Source organism: Oncorhynchus masou, chromosome 18, assembly GCF_036934945.1.
Source record: "Oncorhynchus masou masou isolate Uvic2021 chromosome 18, UVic_Omas_1.1, whole genome shotgun sequence".
In the NCBI taxonomy this organism is placed as follows: domain Eukaryota; kingdom Metazoa; phylum Chordata; class Actinopteri; order Salmoniformes; family Salmonidae; genus Oncorhynchus; species Oncorhynchus masou.
The window spans coordinates 3,387,072-3,408,858 of record NC_088229.1 but is presented as its reverse complement, the minus strand read 5'-3'; the positions used below and the strand labels follow the sequence as shown (position 1 = coordinate 3,408,858).

Below are 21,787 nucleotides of genomic sequence, written 5' to 3'. Positions count from 1 at the left end.
TTGTTGTTTTAATCCACGCTGGGTTAGCTGATGTTCCAGACGGTTGTTGTTTTAATCCACGCTGGGTTAGCTGACGTTCCAGACGGTTGTTGTTTTAATCCACGCTGGGTTAGCTGACGTTCCAGACGGTTGTTGTTTTAATCCACGCTGGGTTAGCTGACGTTCCAGAAGGTTGTTGTTTTAATCCACGCTGGGTTAGCTGATGTTCCAGACTGTTGTTGTTTTAATCCACGCTGGGTTAGCTGACGTTCCAGACGGTTGTTGTTTTAATCCACACTGGGTAAACTGACGTTCCTGACGGTTGTTGTTTTAATCCACGCTGGGTGAGCTGACGTCCAGACGGTTGTTGTTTTAATCCACACTGGGTTAGCTGACGTTCCAGAAGGTTGTTGTTTTAATCCACGCTGGGTTAGCTGACGTTCCAGACGGTTGTTGTTTTAATCCACGCTGGGTTAGCTGACGTTCCAGACGGTTGTTGTTTTAATCCACGCTGGGTTAGCTGACGTTCCAGAAGGTTGTTGTTTTAATCCACGCTGGGTTAGCTGACGTTCCAGACGGTTGTTGTTTTAATCCACGCTGGGTAAACTGACGTTCCAGACGGTTGTTGTTTTAATCCACGCTGGGTAAACTGACGTTCCTGAAGGTTGTTGTTATAATCCACGCTGGGTTAGCTGACGTTCCAGACGGTTGTTGTTTTAATCCACGCTGGGTTAGCTGACGTTCCAGACGGTTGTTGTTTTAATCCACGCTGGGTTAGCTGACGTTCCAGACGGGGTTGTTTTAATCCACGCTGGGTTAGCTGACGTTCCAGACGGTTGTTGTTTTAATACACGCTGGGTAAACTGACGTTCCAGACGGTTGTTGTTTTAATCCACGCTGGGTAAACTGGACGTTCCTGAAGGTTGTTGTTATAATCCACGCTGGGTTAGCTGGCGTTCCAGACGGTTGTTGTTTTAATCACGCTGGGTTAGCTGACGTTCCAGACGGTTGTTGTTTTAATCCACGCTGGGTGAGCTGACGTTCCAGACTGTTGTTGTTTTAATCCACGCTGGGTTAGCTGCGTTCCAGACGGTTGTTGTTATAATCCACGCTGGGTTAGCTGACGTTCCAGACGGTTGTTGTTTTAATCCACACTGGGTTAGCTGACGTTCCAGAAGGTTGTTGTTTTAATCCACGATGGGTTAGCTGACGTTCCAGAAGGTTGTTGTTTTAATCCACACTGGGTTAGCTGACGTTCCAGAAGGTTGTTGTTTTAATCCACGCTGGGTTAGCTGACGTTCCAGACGGTTGTTGTTTTAATCCACGCTGGGTTAGCTGACGTTCCAGACGGTTGTTGTTTTAATCCACGCTGGGTTAGCTGACGTTCCAGACAGTTGTTGTTTTAATCCACGCTGGGTTAGCTGACGTTCCAGACGGTTGTTGTTTTAATCCACGCTGGGTTAGCTGACGTTCCAGACGGTTGTTGTTTTAATCCACGCTGGGTTAGCTGACGTTCCAGAAGGTTGTTGTTTTAATCCACGCTGGGTTAGCTGACGTTCCAGACGGTTGTTGTTTTAATCCACGCTGGGTTAGCTGACGTTCCAGACGGTTGTTGTTTTAATCCACGCTGGGTTAGCTGACGTTCCAGAAGGTTGTTGTTTTAATCCACGCTGGGTTAGCTGACGTTCCAGACGGTTGTTGTTTTAATACACGCTGGGTAAACTGACGTTCCAGACGGTTGTTGTTTTAATCCACGCTGGGTAAACTGACGTTCCTGAAGGTTGTTGTTATAATCCACGCTGGGTTAGCTGACGTTCCAGACGGTTGTTGTTTTAATCCACGCTGGGTTAGCTGACGTTCCAGACGGTTGTTGTTTTAATCCACGCTGGGTTAGCTGACGTTCCAGACGGGTGTTGTTTTAATCCACGCTGGGTTAGCTGACGTTCCAGACGGTTGTTGTTTTAATACACGCTGGGTAAACTGACGTTCCAGACGGTTGTTGTTTTAATCCACGCTGGGTAAACTGACGTTCCTGAAGGTTGTTGTTATAATCCACGCTGGGTTAGCTGACGTTCCAGACGGTTGTTGTTTTAATCCACGCTGGGTTAGCTGACGTTCCAGACGGTTGTTGTTTTAATCCACGCTGGGTGAGCTGACGTTCCAGACGGTTGTTGTTTTAATCCACGCTGGGTTAGCTGACGTTCCAGACGGTTGTTGTTATAATCCACGCTGGGTTAGCTGACGTTCCAGACGGTTGTTGTTTTAATCCACACTGGGTTAGCTGACGTTCCAGAAGGTTGTTGTTTTAATCCACGATGGGTTAGCTGACGTTCCAGATGGTTGTTGTTTTAATCCACACTGGGTTAGCTGATGTTCCAGACGGTTGTTGTTTTAATCCACGCTGGGTTAGTTGACGTTCCAGAAGGTTGTTGTTTTAATCCACGCTGGGTTAGCTGATGTTCCAGACGGTTATTGTTTTAATCCACGCTGGGTTAGTTGACGTTCCAGACGGTTGTTGTTTTAATCCACGCTGGGTTAGTTGACGTTCCAGAAGGTTGTTGTTTTAATCCACGCTGGGTTAGTTGACGTTCCAGACGGTTGTTGTTTTAATCCACGATGGGTTAGCTGACGTTCCAGATGGTTGTTGTTATAATCCACACTGGGTTAGCTGATGTTCCAGACGGTTGTTGTTTTAATCCACGCTGGGTTAGTTGACGTTCCAGATGGTTGTTGTTATAATCCACGCTGGGTTAGCTGACGTTCCAGACGGTTATTTTTTTAATCCACGCTGGGTGAGCTGACGTTCCAGACGGTTGTTGTTTTAATCCACGCTGGGTTAGTTGACGTTCCAGACGGTTGTTGTTTTAATCCACGCTGGGTTAGCTGGCGTTCCAGACGGTTGTTGTTTTAATCCACGCTGGGTTAGCTGATGTTCCAGACGGTTGTTGTGTTAATCCACGCTGGGTTAGCTGATGTTCCAGACGGTTGTTGTTTTAATCCACGCTGGGTTAGTTGACGTTCCAGAAGGTTGTTGTTTTAATACATGCTGGGTTAGCTGATGTTCCAGACGGTTGTTGTTTTAATCCACGCTGGGTAAACTGACGTTCCAGACGGTTGTTGTTTTAATACATGCTGGGTTAGCTGACGTTCCAGAAGGTTGTTGTTATAATCCACGCTGGGTTAGCTGACGTTCCAGAAGGTTGTTGTTTTAATACATGCTGGGCTAGCTGATGTTCCAGACGGTTGTTGTTATAATCCACGCTGGGTAAACTGACGTTCCAGACGGTTGTTGTTTTAATCCACGCTGGGTTAGCTGACGTTCCAGACGGTTGTTGTTTTAATCCACGATGGGTTAGCTGACGTTCCAGATGGTTGTTGTTTTAATCCACACTGGGTTAGCTGACGTTCCAGACGGTTGTTGTTTTAATCCACGCTGGGTTAGCTGACATTCCAGACGGTTGTTGTTATAATCCACGCTGGGTTAGCTGACGTTCCAGACGGTTGTTGTTTTAATCCACGATGGGTTAGCTGACGTTCCAGACGGTTGTTGTTTTAATCCACGCTGTGTTAGTTGACGTTCCAGAAGGTTGTTGTTTTAATACATGCTGGGTTAGCTGATGTTCCAGACGGTTGTTGTTTTAATCCACGCTGGGTAAACTGACGTTCCAGACGGTTGTTGTTTTAATCCACGCTGGGTTAGCTGACGTTCCAGACGGTTGTTGTTTTAATCCACACTGAGTTAGCTGATGTTCCAGAAGGTTGTCGTTTTTATACATGCTGGGTTAGCTGACGTTCCAGAAGGTTGTTGTTTTAATACATGCTGGGTTAGCTGATGTTCCAGATGGTTGTTGTTTTAATCCACGCTGGGTAAACTGACGTTCCAGACGGTTGTTGTTTTAATCCACGCTGGGTTAGCTGACGTTCCAGATGGTTGTTGTTTTAATCCACGATGGGTTAGCTGACGTTCCAGACGGTTGTTGTTATAATCCACGCTGGGTTAGCTGACTTTCCAGACGGTTGTTGTTTTAATCCACACTGGGTTAGTTGACGTTCCAGAAGGTTGTTGTTTTAATCCACGCTGGGTTAGCTGACGTTCCAGACGGTTGTTGTTATAATCCACGCTGGGTTAGCTGACGTTCCAGACGGTTGTTGTTTTAATCCACGCTGGGTTAGTTGAAGTTCCAGACGGTTGTTGTTTTAATCCACGCTGGGTTAGCTGACTTTTCAGACGGTTGTTGTTTTAATCCACGCTGGGTTAGCTGATGTTCCAGACGGTTGTTGTGTTAATCCACGCTGGGTTAGCTGATGTTCCAGACGGTTGTTGTTTTAATCCACGCTGGGTTAGCTGATGTTCCAGACGGTTGTTGTTTTAATCCACGCTGGGTTAGCTGATGTTCCAGACGGTTGTTGTTTTAATCCACGCTGGGTTAGCTGATGTTCCAGACGGTTGTTGTTATAATCCACGCTGTGTTAGCTGACTTTTCAGACGGTTGTTGTTTTAATCCACGCTGGGTTAGCTGATGTTCCAGACGGTTGTTGTTATAATCCACGCTGTGTTAGCTGATGTTCCAGACGGTTGTTGTGTTAATCCACGCTGGGTTAGCTGATGTTCCAGACGGTTGTTGTTTTAATCCACGCTGTGTTAGTTGACGTTCCAGAAGGTTGTTGTTTTAATACATGCTGGGTTAGCTGATGTTCCAGACGGTTGTTGTTTTAATCCACGCTGGGTAAACTGACGTTCCAGACGGTTGTTGTTTTAATCCACGCTGGGTTAGCTGACGTTCCAGACGGTTGTTGTTTTAATCCACGCTGGGTAAACTGACGTTCCAGACGGTTGTTGTTTTAATCCACGCTGGGTTAGCTGACGTTCCAGACGGTTGTTGTTTTAATCCACACTGGGTTAGCTGATGTTCCAGAAGGTTGTTGTTTTAATACATGCTGGGTTAGCTGACGTTCCAGAAGGTTGTTGTTTTAATACATGCTGGGTTAGCTGATGTTCCAGACGGTTGTTGTTTTAATCCACGCTGGGTAAACTGACGTTCCAGACGGTTGTTGTTTTAATCCACGCTGGGTTAGCTGATGTTCCAGACGGTTGTTGTTTTAATCCACGATGGGTTAGCTGACGTTCCAGATGGTTGTTGTTTTAATCCACACTGGGTTAGCTGACGTTCCAGACGGTTGTTGTTATAATCCACGCTGGGTTAGCTGACGTTCCAGACGGTTGTTGTTTTAATCCACGATGGGTTAGCTGACGTTCCAGATGGTTGTTGTTTTAATCCACGCTGGGTTAGCTGACGTTCCAGACGGTTGTTGTTTTAATCCACACTGGGTTAGCTGATGTTCCAGAAGGTTGTTGTTTTAATACATGCTGGGTTAGCTGACGTTCCAGAAGGTTGTTGTTTTAATACATGCTGGGTTAGCTGACGTTCCAGATGGTTGTTGTTTTAATCCACACTGGGTTAGCTGACGTTCCAGACGGTTGTTGTTATAATCCACGCTGGGTTAGTTGACGTTCCAGAAGGTTGTTGTTTTAATACATGCTGGGTTAGCTGACGTTCCAGACGGTTGTTGTTTTAATAACCTCTGACCTGTTTGGGAGCTGGAGGCAGTGGAGGCTGGGAGGGTGTTCCTGGGAGGTTTAGAAGTGCGTCCCAAATGGCACCCTATTCCCTGTTGTTATTATACGGGGAGGTGACCACAGAGATCCGTTTAAATGACTAGAGAGGCTATGTCAATAACCCTTGAAGTTCCAGAATGGGGTGAAAATGCCAGCCTTATTGGTCAGGTAGAAGTCCAAACCAGTCTAATTGGAATGATTGGCAGTCGAGGCAGAATACAAAGGCATGTGATATATCAGAAATTTGTTGAACATAATTATTATCAACATAAAATCTTGTCATATAATCATAAGTACAGTTTGAACAAATTGTTGTGGGCCCCCCATAAACCATGGGTATGTACAGAACAGTTAACGAGGACCTAAGACCCCTAAACATAACGAGTGCCGTTCAATCTGTAGGCCAGTTCATGGTTTCGTCACCCCCTATAAAGTGCACGACTTTTGAACAGAGCCCTATGGGGAATAAGGTGCCCTAGAATAGGGAATATCCAGAGAGAGAGAGGCCTGTTTCACTTAGCCATGTGGGCCCAGTGATGGCGCGATAAGGGATATTGTTGTTGGCACCAGCACCATCACTGACACCCTTTATCTGTTTGTGTAAAAGCCCCAATCAATATTACTGGATTAGGACTGGGCTGCTCTGCTCGTTGCTTTGTTATTGTACTATACACGGTATACCAAATTTGCAAAAGCTTCCTAATATTAAATTGCGTATATTTTATGTCTTGCCCAATCACCCGCTGAATGGCACACATACACAATCCATGTCTCAATTTTCTCAAGGCTTAAAAAAAATCTTTCTTTAACCTGTCTCCTCCCTTTCATCTACTACTGTATACTGATTGTGGATTTAACATAGCTTTCACCTGGATTTACCTGGTCAGTCTATTTCATGGAAAGAAAGAGCAGGTGTTCCTAATATTTCATACATAGCCCCCGTTCTAAAAAAAGAAAGAAAGAGAGAAACCCCATCTCAATCAGGGTTGGGGTCAATTTAGAAAGTAAACCAAATTCCAATTCCAAATTTTCCTCATTAAAAAGCATTGGAGAATTTAAATTTTAGTGTACTTCCTAAATTTAAATGGTATTGACCTCAACCCTGATCTCAGTAGAACTTGGTTGGTCTGGGCATCTGGTTCCAGACACACAGGCCGCTGGTGTAGTGGTCTTCTGGAATGTGCCAGGATTAGGCTTTGTTCTACAGGTGTGATGTCTTAATTTGACCAGTTTCTCACAGCAAGAAATAATCCTACAGCAACAGAAAATGGGAATTATTATGTGGATTATAATTAATTTGCTTTTTTGTAGGGGTTAATGCTTTTTTTGTGTAAGGGCAAATGAAATCTTTCATTTTAATAGGGTGCAAGGTAGCCTCAAGGTTAGAGAGTTGGGTCAGTAACCGAAAGATTTCTGGTTTGAATACCGGAGCCGACAAGGTGAAATGAACAAATATGTTGCTGTGCAATTGAGCAAAGCATTGAACTCTAAGTGCTCCTGGCCATGACCCTGCAGGTCTCTCAGAAGGTGTCGTGATATGAAGAAAAAAAACATTTGTGTGTAACAGGACAAATATAAGCGGAAATTACAAACTTTAGAAGCCTTTTTAAGCCTTGAATACCCTACAACGTTCTCTGCGACAACAGTGATCAAATTAAGATAGTACATCTGTACGTCAGCACCCTGTTCTCTTCTGCAGCTCTGTTGAACAACAAAATAAAGATTGTCATCAGAGCTGTTAGTGGCATGGATCAGCCTGTAGCCTGTAGACAGATGAGGTCTGTCTAGCTGACCTGGACCAGGTCAGGCATAGCCTCTGAGAAGGCTGGGTGCCCTGCGATAGGGGTGGGTGGCTGGGCCTGGCCCTAAGCCTGAGATAGGGTGCTGGGGTGGGCAGCACTGTGAAAGCTGCTTCCTGTCTGGCCGACGGCCCTTTCTTTGATGTGTGGCGGTCCGACTCGTTCTCTGCCTGGGGGTCGTGGGGTCAGCAGAAGCAGGGCTTGGTTCGCAGCCTACGAGGGGCCTCTAGTGTCAGCCAGCCCTGTCATTTCAGTCATTTCCTCTGCTTCCTGTTGTGGATGGCTTGGCACATCGCTACAATCAACAGATATTTCCTGTTCCACTTCGGTCCGACTTTGACCATCAACCAGAGACTAGCTCCGACAGGCGCGGTCAGAATAGAACGGGAAAACCTGGTACAGCACATTTAGAAAGTATTCAGACCCCTTTACATTTTTTATTTACTTTTTCTACGTTTTGTTACTTTGCAACCTTAGTCTAAAATGTATTAAATAGATTTTTTTCTCATCTATCTACACACAATACCCCATAATGACAAAGCGAAAACATTGTATTTTTATTTTGTGCAAATGTTTAATGCTTATTTACATGAGTATTCAGACCCTTTGTGATGAAACTCAAATATGAGCTCAGGTGCATCCTGTTTCCATTGATCATGCTTGGGATGTTTCTACAACTTAATTGCAGTCCACCTGTGGTAAATTCATTTGATTGGACATGATTTAGAAAGGCACACACCTGTCTATATAAGGTCCCACATTTTGACAGTGCATGTCAGAACAAAAACCAAGCCATGAGGTCCAAGGAATTGTCTGTAGAGCTCAGAGACAGGATTGTGTCGAGGCACAGATCTGGGGAAGGGTACAAAAACATTTCTGCAGCATTGAAGGTCCCCAAGAACACAGTGGCCTCCATCATTCTTAAATGGAAGAAGTTTGGAACCAACAAGACTCTTCCTAGAGCTGGCCGCCAGGCTAAAGTGAGCAATTGAGGGGGAGGGGCCTTGGTCAGGGAGTTGACCTCTGTGGAGATGGGAGAACCTTCCAGAAGGAAATCCATCTCTGCAGCACTCCAACAATCAGGCCTAATGGAAGCCACTTCCTCAGTAAAAGCACATGACAGTCCACTTGGAGTTTGCTAAAAGGCACCTAAAGACTCTCAGAACATGAGAAACAAAATTCTCTGGTCTGATGAAACCAAGATTGAAGTCTTTGGCCAAGTGTCACGTCTGGAGGAAACATTGATTAAACCAGTATGTGGCCAGTATGTGCATCTCCCCACCACAGGTGTTGCCACCAAACTGACTTGTAGTGGATATAAATCAGTATCTGAAGGCCCAGTACACATAAAAACATTTGTTTCTCTTAAATGTTCATGTATCAAATGAAAATGGACAGTTCAGTGTGTTTCCATAACATTTCTCTAACTCTACCGATAGTTTGGTGACTAAAACTGTTGTGTTAATAACCAAATGTGCCCACTCCGTTCTTGGCAGGTGCCCACTCCGGTCTTGGCAGGTGCCCACTCTGGTCTTGGCAGGTGCACACTCTGGTCTTGGCAGGTGCCCACTCCGGTCTTGACAGGTGCCCACTCTGGTCTTGGCAGGTGCACACTCTGGTCTTGGCAGGTGCCCACTCCGGTCTTGGCAGGTGCCCACTCCGGTCTTGGCAGGTGCCCACTCCGGTCTTGACAGGTGCCCACTCCGGTCTTGACAGGTGCCCACTCCGGTCTTGGCAGGTGTGATCTTGCCAACAGCTGGCAGATACAGTGTGGGTTGTCTAGTCTACATGATGTGATTATTATTTGTCAAACGGCAGCCAGGAATCGATCCTCATGTCACCAGAATAAGACCCTCGATATTAATTGAAAAGGCTAATTGAACTCGTCACCGTACACTTTCTCCACCCTGTGAAGTTCATCGTAAATGGTTTAGTCTGTAGCCTAATAAACTGCACGATTCCCCCAAGTCATAGTGGGAGGACGGCACAACATATCATGACTTTTACTTTGTTATGTTGGTTATTAAAGCAATATTTTCACATACAGTTTGGAGTGGGACTGTTTGAGGTTGTGGACAGGTGTGTTTTATACTGATAACAAGTTCAAACAGGTGTTATTAATACAGGTAACGAGTGGAGAACAGAGGAGCCTCTTAAAGAAGAAGTTACAGGTCTGTGAGAGCCAGAAATCTTGCTTGTTTGTAGATGACCAAATACTTATTTTCCACCATAATTTGCAAATAAATTCATAAAAAATCCTACAATGTGATTTTCTGGATTTTTTTTCTCATTTTGTCTGTCATAGTTGAAGTGTACCTATGATGAAAATTACAGGCCTCTCTCATCTTTTTAAGTGGGAGAACTTGCACAATTGGTGGCTGACTAAATACTTTTTTTGCCCACTGTAAAGGCGTTTCCACAACCATTTCTCACATAACTAATTTTACAGATACATAAATAGCCCACCATGTCGAATTAACAAATTATCTGTCTGCATTTATAAAATTGTATAGAAACTTTCTCTTGATTTAAGAAAAAAGACGGTATGAGTTTAAAAACTGTGGATGGACACATGATTATTGACACAGTTCAATAACCACGCATGCTTAATATCCAGACTAGATATTGTATACTTAGCATCCAGATTAGATACTGTATACTTAATATCCACACTAGATATTGTATACTTAACATCCAGACTAGATACTGTATACTTAGCATCCGGACTAGATACTGTATACTTAACATCCAGACTAGATACTGTATACTTAACCTCCAGACTAGATACTATATACTTAACATCCAGACTAGATACTGTATACTTAGCATCCAGACTAGATACTGTATACTTAGCATCCAGACTAGATACTGTATACTTAACCTCCAGACTAGATACTGTATACTTAATATCCAGACTAGATACTGTATACTTAACATCCAGACTAGATACTGTATACTTAGCATCCAGACTAGATACTGTATACTTAACATCCAGACTAGATACTGTATACTTAGCATCCAGACTAGATACTGTATACTTAACATCCAGACTAGATACTGTATACTTAACCTCCAGACTAGATACTATATACTTAACATCCAGACTAGATACTGTATACTTAGCATCCAGACTAGATACTGTATACTTAACATCCAGACTAGATACTGTATACTTAGCATCCAGACTAGATACTGTATACTTAACATCCACACTAGATATTGTATACTTAACATCCAGACTAGACACCGTACTCTTAAACCAGACTAGATATTGTGTACTGAACATCCAGACTAGATATTGTCTACTTAACATTCAGACTAGATACTGTATACTTAATAGCCACACTAGATACTGTATACTTAACATCCACACTAGATATTGTATACTTAACATCCAGACTAGACACCGTACTCTTAAACCAGACTAGATATTGTGTACTGAACATCCAGACTAGATATTGTCTACTTAACATCCAGACTAGATACTGTACTCTTAAACCAGACTAGATATTGTCTACTTAACATCCAGACTAGATACTGTACTCTTAAACCAGACTATATACTGTACTCTTAAACCAGACTAGATATTGTACTCTTAAACCAGACTAGATACTGTACTCTTAAACCAGACTAGATATTGTACTCTTAAACCAGACTAGATACTGTACTCTTAAACCAGACTAGATATTGTCTACTTAACATCCAGACTAGATACTGTACTCTTAAACCAGACTATATACTGTACTCTTAAACCAGACTAGATATTGTACTCTTAAACCAGACTAGATACTGTACTCTTAAACCAGACTAGATATTGTACTCTTAAACCAGACTAGATACTGTACTCTTAAACCAGACTAGATATTGTCTACTTAACATCCAGACTAGATACTGTACTCTTAAACCAGACTAGATATTGTACTCTTAAACCAGACTAGATACTGTACTCTTAAACCAGACTAGATATTGTACTCTTAAACCAGACTAGATATTGTACTCTTAAACCAGACTAGATATTGTCTACTTAACATCCAGACTAGATACTGTACTCTTAAACCAGACTAGATACTGTACTCTTAAACCAGACTAGATATTGTACTCTTAAACCAGACTAGATACTGTACTCTTAAACCAGACTAGATATTGTACTCTTAAACCAGACTAGATATTGTACTCTTAAACCAGACTAGATACTGTACTCTTAAACCAGACTAGATATTGTCTACTTAACATCCAGACTAGATACTGTACTCTTAAACCAGACTATATACTGTACTCTTAAACCAGACTAGATATTGTACTCTTAAACCAGACTAGATACTGTACTCTTAAACCAGACTAGATATTGTACTCTTAAACCAGACTAGATACTGTACTCTTAAACCAGACTAGATATTGTACTCTTAAACCAGACTAGATACTGTACTCTTAAACCAGACTAGATACTGTACTCTTAAACCAGACTAGATACTGTACTCTTAAACCAGACTTTGATATTGTGTACTTAAAAACCTCTTAATAATATCCAACTTTTTTTTTTCAATTTATGCCTAAAATGACATTCCCAAACCTAACTGCCTGTAGCTCAGGACCTAAAATGACATTCCCAAACCTAACTGCCTGTAGCTCAGGACCTAAAATGACATTCCCAAACCTAACTGCCTGTAGCTCAGGACCTAAAATGACATTCCCAAACCTAACTGCCTGTAGCTCAGGACCTAAAATGACATTCCCAAACCTAACTGCCTGTAGCTCAGGACCTAAAATGACATTCCCAAACCTAACTGCCTGTAGCTCAGGACCTAAAATGACATTCCCAAACCTAACTGCCTGTAGCTCAGGACCTAAAATGACATTCCCAAACCTAACTGCCTGTAGCTCAGGACCTAAAATGACATTCCCAAACCTAACTGCCTGTAGCTCAGGACCTAAAATGACATTCCCAAACCTAACTGCCTGTAGCTCAGGACCTAAAATGACATTCCCAAACCTAACTGCCTGTAGCTCAGGACCTGAAGCAAGGATATGTGTCATGCCCTGGCCTTAGTTATCTTTGTTTGCTTTTTGCCGGGGCGGCAGGGTAGCCTAGTGGTTAGAGCGTTGGACTATTAACCGGAAGGTTGTGAGTTCAAACCCCCGAGCCGACAAGGTACAAATCTGTCGTTCTGCCCCTGAACAGGCAGTTAACCCACTGTTCCCAGGCCGTCATTGAAAAATAAGAATGTGTTCTTAACTGACTTGCCTAGTTAAATAAAGGTAAAAATTAACTTGTAAGTCGCTCTGGATAAGAGCGTCTGCTAAATGACTTAAATGTAAAAATGTAAATGGTTAGGCCAGGGTGTGACATGGGTGATTTATTGTGTTTCGTCTTGTCTAGGGGTTTTATTAGATTAATGGGGTGGTTGTTCAGTTTAGTTGTTTAGGTAAGTCTATGGTTGCCTAGAGTGGTTCTCAATCAGAGGCAGGTGTTGATCGTTGTCTCTGATTGGGAACCATATTTAGGCATCCATATTCTTTGGGTATTTTGTGGGTGATTGTTTGCTGTGTCAGTGTTTGTGCCACACGGGACTGTTTTCGGTTTTCACGGTTCTTGTTTTCGGATTTCACGGTTCTTGTTTTCGGATTTCACGGTTCTTGTTTTCGGATTTCACGGTTCTTGTTTTCGGATTTCACGGTTCTTGTTTTCGGATTTCACGGTTCTTGTTTTCGGATTTCACGGTTCTTGTTTTGTAGTTGTGTTCATGTTTGTGTCTCTTATTAAAGAACCATGAACTCTAACCACGTTGCGTTTTGGTCCGCCTCTCCTTCCCAGGAAGAAAGCCGTGACAATATGCATATTCATGATACCATTTGAAAGGAAACACTTTGAAGTTTGTGGACATGAGGAAATTAATGTAACACAATAGATCTGGTAAAAGATAATAAAAAGAAAAAAAACATGCATTGTTTGTTGTTGTTTGTACCATCATCTTTGAAAGGCAAGAGAAAGGCCATAATGTATTATTCCAACCCTGGCGCAATTTAGATGTTGACCACTTGATGGCATTAGTGTTTGTGCAAAGTTTTAGACTGATCCAAAGAGCCATTGTACATCTGTTCAAAATGTATCAAGTCTGCCCAAAGGTGCCTAATTGGTTTATTGACACATTTTCAAGTTCATAACTGTGCACTCTCCTCAAACAATCACATGGCATTCTTTCACTGTAATAGCTACTCTAAATCAGACAGTGCAGTTAGATTAACAAGAATTTAAGCTTTCTGCCAATATCAGATATGTCTATGTCCTGGGAAATATTCTTGTTACTTACAACCTCATGCTAATCACATTAGCCTATGTTAGCTTAACCGTCCCGTGGGGGGGACACCGATCCTGTAGAGGTTTTTAACATCCAAACTAGATACTGTATACTTAACATCGAGACTAGACAATGTACTCTTAAACCAGACTAGATACTGTATACTTAACATCCAGACTAGATACTATATACTTAACATCCAGACTAGATATTGTATACTTAACATGCAGACTAGATACTGTATACTTAGCATCCAGACTAGATACGGTATACTTAACATCCACACTAGATACTGTATACTTAACATCCAGACTAGATACTGTATACTTAACATCCAGACTAGATACTGTATACTTAACATCCAGATACGAAACAGATTTCCTACCAGTTAAAGACAAAGGAAAGTGACTGTTTAAGGACAAGGTTTAAAACTCCATGTTTCAACTACTTTTCTAATCTTGTCTTACAACATGTTGTCTATGTAGATATGTTTTCAGAATTGCATATTGATTGTTGAAAGATCTCATCAATACAAAATGAAACAGATGACATATAGTGTGTACTCATCCAGACAGAGGCAAGTGGCACAAGTTGTCTTATAAACCAATGTTAAATCTCATATTGTAACAGCATATCTTATAAACCAATGTTAAATCTCATATTGTAACAGCATATCTTATAAACCAATGTTAAATCTCATATTGTAACAGCATATCTTATAAACCAATGTTAAATCTCATATTGTAACAGCATATCTTATAAACCAATGTTAAATCTCATATTGTAACAAAATATCTTATAAACCAATGTTAAATCTCATATTGTAAAAATAAAATAAAATACAGATGCTTGTATTTGAGATTTAAAAAAAAAAAGCTTCTAAAGATTGTAATTTCCACTATGAAATTACAGACTAGATTTTCCCTTATGAATACTGTATCAACCCCTACAAAAAAAATGTCCATTAATTATAATCCAGAACAATAATTCCCATTTCCTGTTGCTGCAGGATTCTTTTCCTGCTGTAGCCAACTGGCTCTAACGAAGCTGCTCCATCTGTATCACTGTACTGTTAACTGTCATGATCTACAGTCATCCCATTACTTCCTCGACGTCGACGTGTCAACCCTTCTTCAGCTTTTATAGTATTCTTCCCTTAGTCCTAGTTTGCAATTAAAAACAATTCTAATTTTTGAGAATTAATTCAATTTTACGATTGATTTTTTAATTTTTGGTCAGACTGCTCAGTACAACATCTCATCCTGATTGGTCAGACTGGTCAGTACAACATCTCATCCTGATTGGTCAGACTGGTCAGTACAACATCTCAACCTGACTGGTCAGACTGGTCAGTACAACATCTCATCCTCAACCTGATTGGTCAGACTGGTCAGTACAACATCTCATCCTGATTGGTCAGACTGGTCAGTACAACATCTCATCCTGATTGGTTAGACTGGTCAGTACAACATCTCATCCTGATTGGTCAGACTGGTCAGTACAACATCTCATCCTGATTGGTCAGACTGGTCAGTACAACATCTCAACCTGATTGGTCAGACTGGTCAGTACAACATCTCAACCTGATTGGTCAGACTGGTCAGTACATCATCTCATCCTCAACCTGACTGGTCAGACTGGTCAGTACAACATCTCATCCTGATTGGTCAGACTGGTCAGTACAACATCTCATCCTGATTGGTCAGACTGCTCAGTACAACATCTCAACCTGACTGGTCAGACTGGTCAGTACAACATCTCATCCTGATTGGTCAGACTGGTCAGTACAACATCTCAACCTGACTGGTCAGACTGGTCAGTACAACATTTCATCCTCAACCTGATTGGTCAGACTGGTCAGTACAACATTTCATCCTCAACCTGATTGGTCAGACTGGTCAGTACAACATCTCAACCTGACTGGTCAGACTGGTCAGTACAACATTTCATCCTCAACCTGATTGGTCAGACTGGTCAGTACAACATTTCATCCTCAACCTGATTGGTCAGACTGGTCAGTACAACATTTCATCCTCAACCTGTGCTGTAGCTTAATGGCTTTGCAAAATAAACACTGATATTAAATAAACCCAAAAGCCAAAGTTTAATCAATGTTAGTGTAGAACAGAGACATCTGACGGGGGGTAATGAAAAGCGTTCAACATGGTGGTTGTGGTCATTTGTCCCGTCTATTACAGTTCAGTCCGTTTAGGAGGCCTAACACAGAGCCACTTCACCTGTCTTTCTGTCAAATGTTTCAATCTTCTTCCTCTTCCTCCATTCTTCTTCTTCTACACAGGGAAGCAGATAGAACAACACTCCAGACAGATCTCCAGACAGTCTGAAGACTCGCAGCAGTCCTCTAGTATCCCACAATCCAACAGGGCAGAGCAGGCGTCCTCCCCACAGGCCAACCCGCCGGCAGCCCCCTCCCCACAGCAACACAGCACCTCACAGCCCTCTCCGCACGCCAGACACTGGGCCAGCACCGAGCACAGGGATAGCACCTCACAGAACAGACAGGCCAGGACACAGTGTACACAGCAGTCTGGGGGGGGGGGGATAACATATATTTAATTAGAATATAGAGAACATGTTGTGTTCTTGAGTTTTGTGTACATGCTGACTACTTCCTGCTGACCTCATGACAGGTCCCCATCCTAAAAGAGGTTACTAACCTCAACGGTCTTTTCCTGGTTAAATACAAGAAAAGACCACACAGAGGCCAGGACCCAGGGTTAACACCTAATAATGTTATATATTAAATCTGGTATATTTAAGGCCAGGATCCAGGGTTAACACCTAATAATGTTATATATTAAATATGGTATATTTAAGGCCAGGACCCAGGGTTAACACCTGATAATGTTATATATTAAATACGGTATATTTAAGGCCAGGACCCAGGGTTAACACCTGATAATGTTATATATTAAATACGGTATATTTAAGGCCAGGACCCAGGGTTAACACCTGATAATGTTATATATTAAATACGGTATATTTAAGGCCAGGACCCAGGGTTAACACCTGATAATGTTATATATTAAATACGGTATATTTAAGGCCAGGACCCAGGGTTAACACCTAATAATGTTATATATTAAATACAGTATATTTAAGGCCAGAACCCAGGGTTAACACCTGATAATGTTATATATTAAATACGGTATATTTAAGGCCAGGACCCAGGGTTAACACCTAATAATGTTATATATTAAATACAGTATATTTAAGGTCAGGACCCTGGGTTAACACCTGATAATGTTATATATTAAATCCGGTATATTTAAGGCCAGGACCCAGGGTTAACATCTGATAATGTTATATATTAAATACGGTATATTTAAGGCCAGGACCCAGGGTTAACACCTGATAATGTTATATATTAAATACGGTATATTTAAGGCCAGGACCCAGGGTTAACACCTGATAATGTTATATATTAAATACGGTATATTTAAGGCCAGGACCCAGGGTTAACACCTAATAATGTTATATATTAAATACAGTATATTTAAGGCCAGAACCCAGGGTTAACACCTGATAATGTTATATATTAAATACGGTATATTTAAGGCCAGGACCCAGGGTTAACACCTAATAATGTTATATATTAAATACAGTATATTTAAGGTCAGGACCCTGGGTTAACACCTGATAATGTTATATATTAAATCCGGTATATTTAAGGCCAGGACCCAGGGTTAACATCTGATAATGTTATATATTAAATACGGTATATTTAAGGCCAGGACCCAGGGTTAACACCTGACAATGTTATATATTAAATACGGTATATTTAAGGCCAGGACCCAGGGTTAACACCTAATAATGTTATATATTAAATCCGGTATATTTAAGGCCAGGACCCAGGGTTAACACCTGATAATGTTATATATTAAATCTGGTATATTTAAGGCCAGGACCCAGGGTTAACACCTAATAATGTTATATATTAAATATGGTATATTTAAGGCCATGAAGGGTGAGGAGTGACAGACTAACATCATACAACTCATTAGTGGCATATCAATCAATCCATGTGTCAATCAATTACATTTCATGTATTTAGCCAGTTTAATAATAACAAAGCCTCATTTTTTATCATTGAATAACAAAAAAACGGAATGGAAAAATCCAGTTCAAAAAAACCCACATTGTTTTCTTTTTAGCCGTTTGGTGACTTGTGTAACGCCACAAAAAAAAACAGGTCAACGTATCCCAACTGTTTATCGGGGACTGCCTGATGGCGAGGGGCCATACAGCAGAAGTGATAAAGCTGTCAGAGGGGAGCGTGGCTTCAAGGTGGCTTTAAGATAGAGACTAGATCGTAGTGACGGGGGGGGGGGCATGTCTCAACGTGTGCTCTGGTGATCTGTTCACACTGCCCCAAAAAGGAACCTATTTCATTGGTTCAAATCAATGATTCTGCCAGCTAAGACCAATGAAATGTCTCCTTTTCTGGCATAGTTATTGTTACCCGAGAAGTGTAGAAGGGACCCGAACAGCTGAAAAAAATATTCTTAGATCTCAAGTCAACAATATTTGAAGACCTTATTCTACTGGTCATTTTTCACACAGTCCGACCCGTCCTTTCTGTCCGCTTTTGTATAATCATACGTGCAGCGAAGTTACAACATACCTCACCTGTATCCACTATAACCTCACCTGTATCCACTATAACCTCACCTGTATCCACTATAACCTCACCTGTATCCACGATAACCTCACCTGTGTCCACTATAACCTCCCCTGTATCCACTATAACCTCACCTGTATCCACTATAGCAACACCTGTATCCACTATAGCAACACCTGTATCCAATATAACCTCATCTGTATCCACTATAGCCCCACCTGTATCTACTATAACTTCCCCTGTATCCACTATAACCCCACCTGTATCCACTAAAACCTCCCCTGTATCCACTATAACCTCCCCTGTATCCACTATAACCCCACCTGTATAGACTATAACCTCACCTGTATCTACTATAACCCCACCTATATCCACTATAACCTCCCCTGTATCCACTATAACCTCATCTGTATCCACGATAGCCCCACCTGTATCCACTATAACCCCACTATATATATATTGACTGTCTATGAAACATAGAATAATTAGTTTTTATTCTCACCATCTCCAGCTATTTCCTTTATCTGAGTGGCGTCAGCTTTCAATGAGTTCTGGCTCCTTGTGGTGGACGGCAGGTGTTGTTTTTTAATAGCGTGCCCATGGTGTCTGTCACAGGCTGGGGACTGAGGGGACTGAGGTGGGCTCCATCCTCTCTGGTTAAGAGAGGCAGATGGAGGGGTACAGATGGGGGAGGGGGAGGCTCCGTTGATCAGGGTCTTGGGGGAAGTTTTCGGACTGGACGACACAGGGACCCCGCTGGGAAGCTCTACTGTGTGAGTGAGCAGTCAATCAATCAATCAATCAATCAATCAATGTTTACTTTATACAGCGCTGAACATTTATCGTAAAGTTAATAAAAGGAGAAGCTGTTGAAGTAATGTTTTGAAGTGTTTCCATCGTTATCAGTAGCATTACCTCTCGGTAGATGGTATGGGTTTGATGGCATACTGTTTGGTAGGAGATGTGACGCGTCGTCAGTTGTGTTGAGATCTGTCATAGAATCATCACTATCTTCACCATCAGCTCTGGCAGACCTTACAGAGGGCCCTGGGAGCTCTGCTGAACCAGTACAGGCATACATATACATATACATGGTATACATATTTGTCCACTATAACCTAAACTGTATCTACTATAACCTCACCTGTATCCACTATAACCCCACCTGTATCTACTATAACCCCACCTGTATACACTATAGCCTCACCTGTATCCACTGTAACCCCACCTGTATCCACTATAACCGCACCTGTATCCACTGTAACCTCACCTGTATCCACTGTAACCCCACCTGTATCCACTATAACCCCACCTGTATCCACTGTAACCTCACCTGTATCCACTGTAACCCCACCTGTATCCACTATAACCCCACCTGTATCCACTGTAACCCCACCTGTATCCACTGTAAACTCACATGTATCCACTGTAACCCCCACCTGTATCCACTATAACCTCCCCTGTGTCCACTATAACCTCACCTGTATCCACTATAACCTCACCTGTATCCACTATAACCTCACCTGTGTCCACTATAACCTCACCTGTATCCACAATAACCCCACCTGTATCCACTATAATCCCATCTGTATCCACTATAACCCCACCTGTATCCACTATAACCCCACCTGTATCCACTATAACCGCACCTGTATCCACTTTAACCCCACCTGTATCCACTATAACCTCACCTGTGTGTTCCCCGGCTGTCCCATTAGACAGTGGCTGTTGGGTAAAAACATTGGGTAGTGGCTGTGGCTGTGGCTGTGTGGTCTGGTACTCTGGGAGGTCCAGGGGGCACTTGGCCACCTCCTGTCCCTTGACCCTGTCCTGACTAATGACTGTCTCTCCTGTCCTCCCCTGCTGCAGCAGCTCCATGTTGTCCAGACAGCCAGGCTCCTCTCCAGACACCTGTTATCAACCCTGAACATAACACAGGGGGTTAAAGGCTGGGATTCAATATCATCAGTGGTAGATCCAAGGTATATATTGCTGTTGACATTTAAAGGTAATTTAAAGGTAATCTATGCCACGCTTAAATGTAAAAGCGGTCTCTTCAAATGCAACAACATTGCTTTTAAAAGGTGCAAAGCCGACAAAACGCGATCGGATTAAATCCCGGCCTGAATTAAATATTATCAAATGAATTAAAACAGATATAGAAAAATGTTCAGATGTGAAATTGATCTCAGAGATGTTCATTACACAGAAGTGTCTTTACAGTGACTTGTTCCATGAGCAAAACACCCTTGTATGGATGGTTAACTGAGTGGACTCAGAGTACAGTAGGAAACATCTAAAACTAGGTCAATGGACATATTTAGGGTACAATGATTTTTTTCATATGCAACGTCTTCCCTAATTTAAAAAAATATATATTCACTCAGCCTATTTTTGACTTGTGTTTTTCTTCTTCACGTCTTGACGTTTCGTGCGTAATCTTTATGATTACCGGACAACATTAGTTCGTTGACACCAAATCAACATTCAGACTAACTTTAGTTTATTAGTCATATTATTCATTGCCTTTACAAGTCTTTCTTGAATTGGCTACTAAAATGTTAATTTACTTATGATAAACTGAACTTTTACTAAACATTTATTTTAACAGATGTCATACTTCATGGAAATGCGCAAATTAAGTATTCTAGGGCTATCATTTTTTATATCATTAATTCATAGCTTTATGAATTAAGGCCAATTGGTAAACTGCTATGAAAAACAAATGAATCTTCCAAATAAATCAACGCCCACACAGTAGGAAACTATCCCAAACAAAAACCGCTAATTTTAAACAATTAGTATGCTTACCTGAACTTGATGCCAGTCTTAGACCACGGGTGAAACAATGCAGAAAACATGAGTTTGTAAACTATCGGAAAAACTTGACATCCCGCCACATTCTGTCGGTAATAGACTCGTCTCATGTGTTGGTCTTAAAAGCGAGCAGTGACTGCGCTGACAGATGCGCGTTAGCGGATGAACCGGGCAGCAGTTTGAGTGCGAGACCGGGATGGGGTCTAGCGTCATCAAGATAGACCACCTCCGCTTCCTTTCCCACAGTAAGAAACTCGGGTTACTTGAATAACAGTCAATGTGTTCAAATCATTAGAGCTAACTAGGGATGCGTCTATCTAGTCAGCTGTAGAATATTTGACACACTTGGCATTTGATTATGCCTAACCTATGTTTCCCAAAAAACTTTGACCAGAACTTTTAATATAAAACATGCTTCTTCTTATCATGACTATATATATCTGTCACAATGCGGGCAGTTTTGACTGCTATGACCCCTTTTCTAGTTTAGATAGGCTACTGAATATCTCATTAAATAAGACAAATCTCATTCAGCTACATGTCTGTTTTATACTCGTTTTTTAACACGTTGCCTAATTCCCCAAAACGCATCAGTGCTGCTCAGGTGTTACGTTTTTTATGCAATCCTGCCAGCTAG

The 21,787-nt window shown here is 41.9% G+C and overlaps 1 protein-coding gene across 6 annotated transcripts in view; it reads right to left on the bottom strand.

Moving 5' to 3' along the window:
- The window catches only part of zgc:113363 (uncharacterized protein LOC791449 homolog), a 34,281-nt gene extending 12,896 nt beyond the window's left edge, over window positions 1-21,385 (bottom strand). Inside the window, exons 1-6 of one of the 6 annotated variants that reach the window (XR_010450009.1) lie at window positions 21,145-21,377; window positions 20,025-20,256; window positions 19,249-19,392; window positions 18,836-19,102; window positions 15,573-16,239; window positions 13,515-15,525 (exon numbers count right to left, since the gene is read on the bottom strand). Coding sequence is in view for 4 of the 6 variants with exons in the window: in XM_064922008.1 (XP_064778080.1) it covers window positions 15,983-16,239; window positions 18,836-19,102; window positions 19,249-19,392; window positions 20,025-20,211 (855 nt within the window). In the remaining 2 variants the exon portion in view is untranslated. Of the gene's footprint in view, window positions 1-13,514; window positions 16,240-18,835; window positions 19,103-19,248; window positions 19,393-20,024; window positions 20,257-21,144 lie in introns of those variants that run through there. The other 5 variants (XR_010450010.1, XM_064922011.1, XM_064922008.1 and 2 more) reach the window with 5 other exon arrangements.
- Window positions 21,386-21,787: the final 402 nt, after the last annotated feature.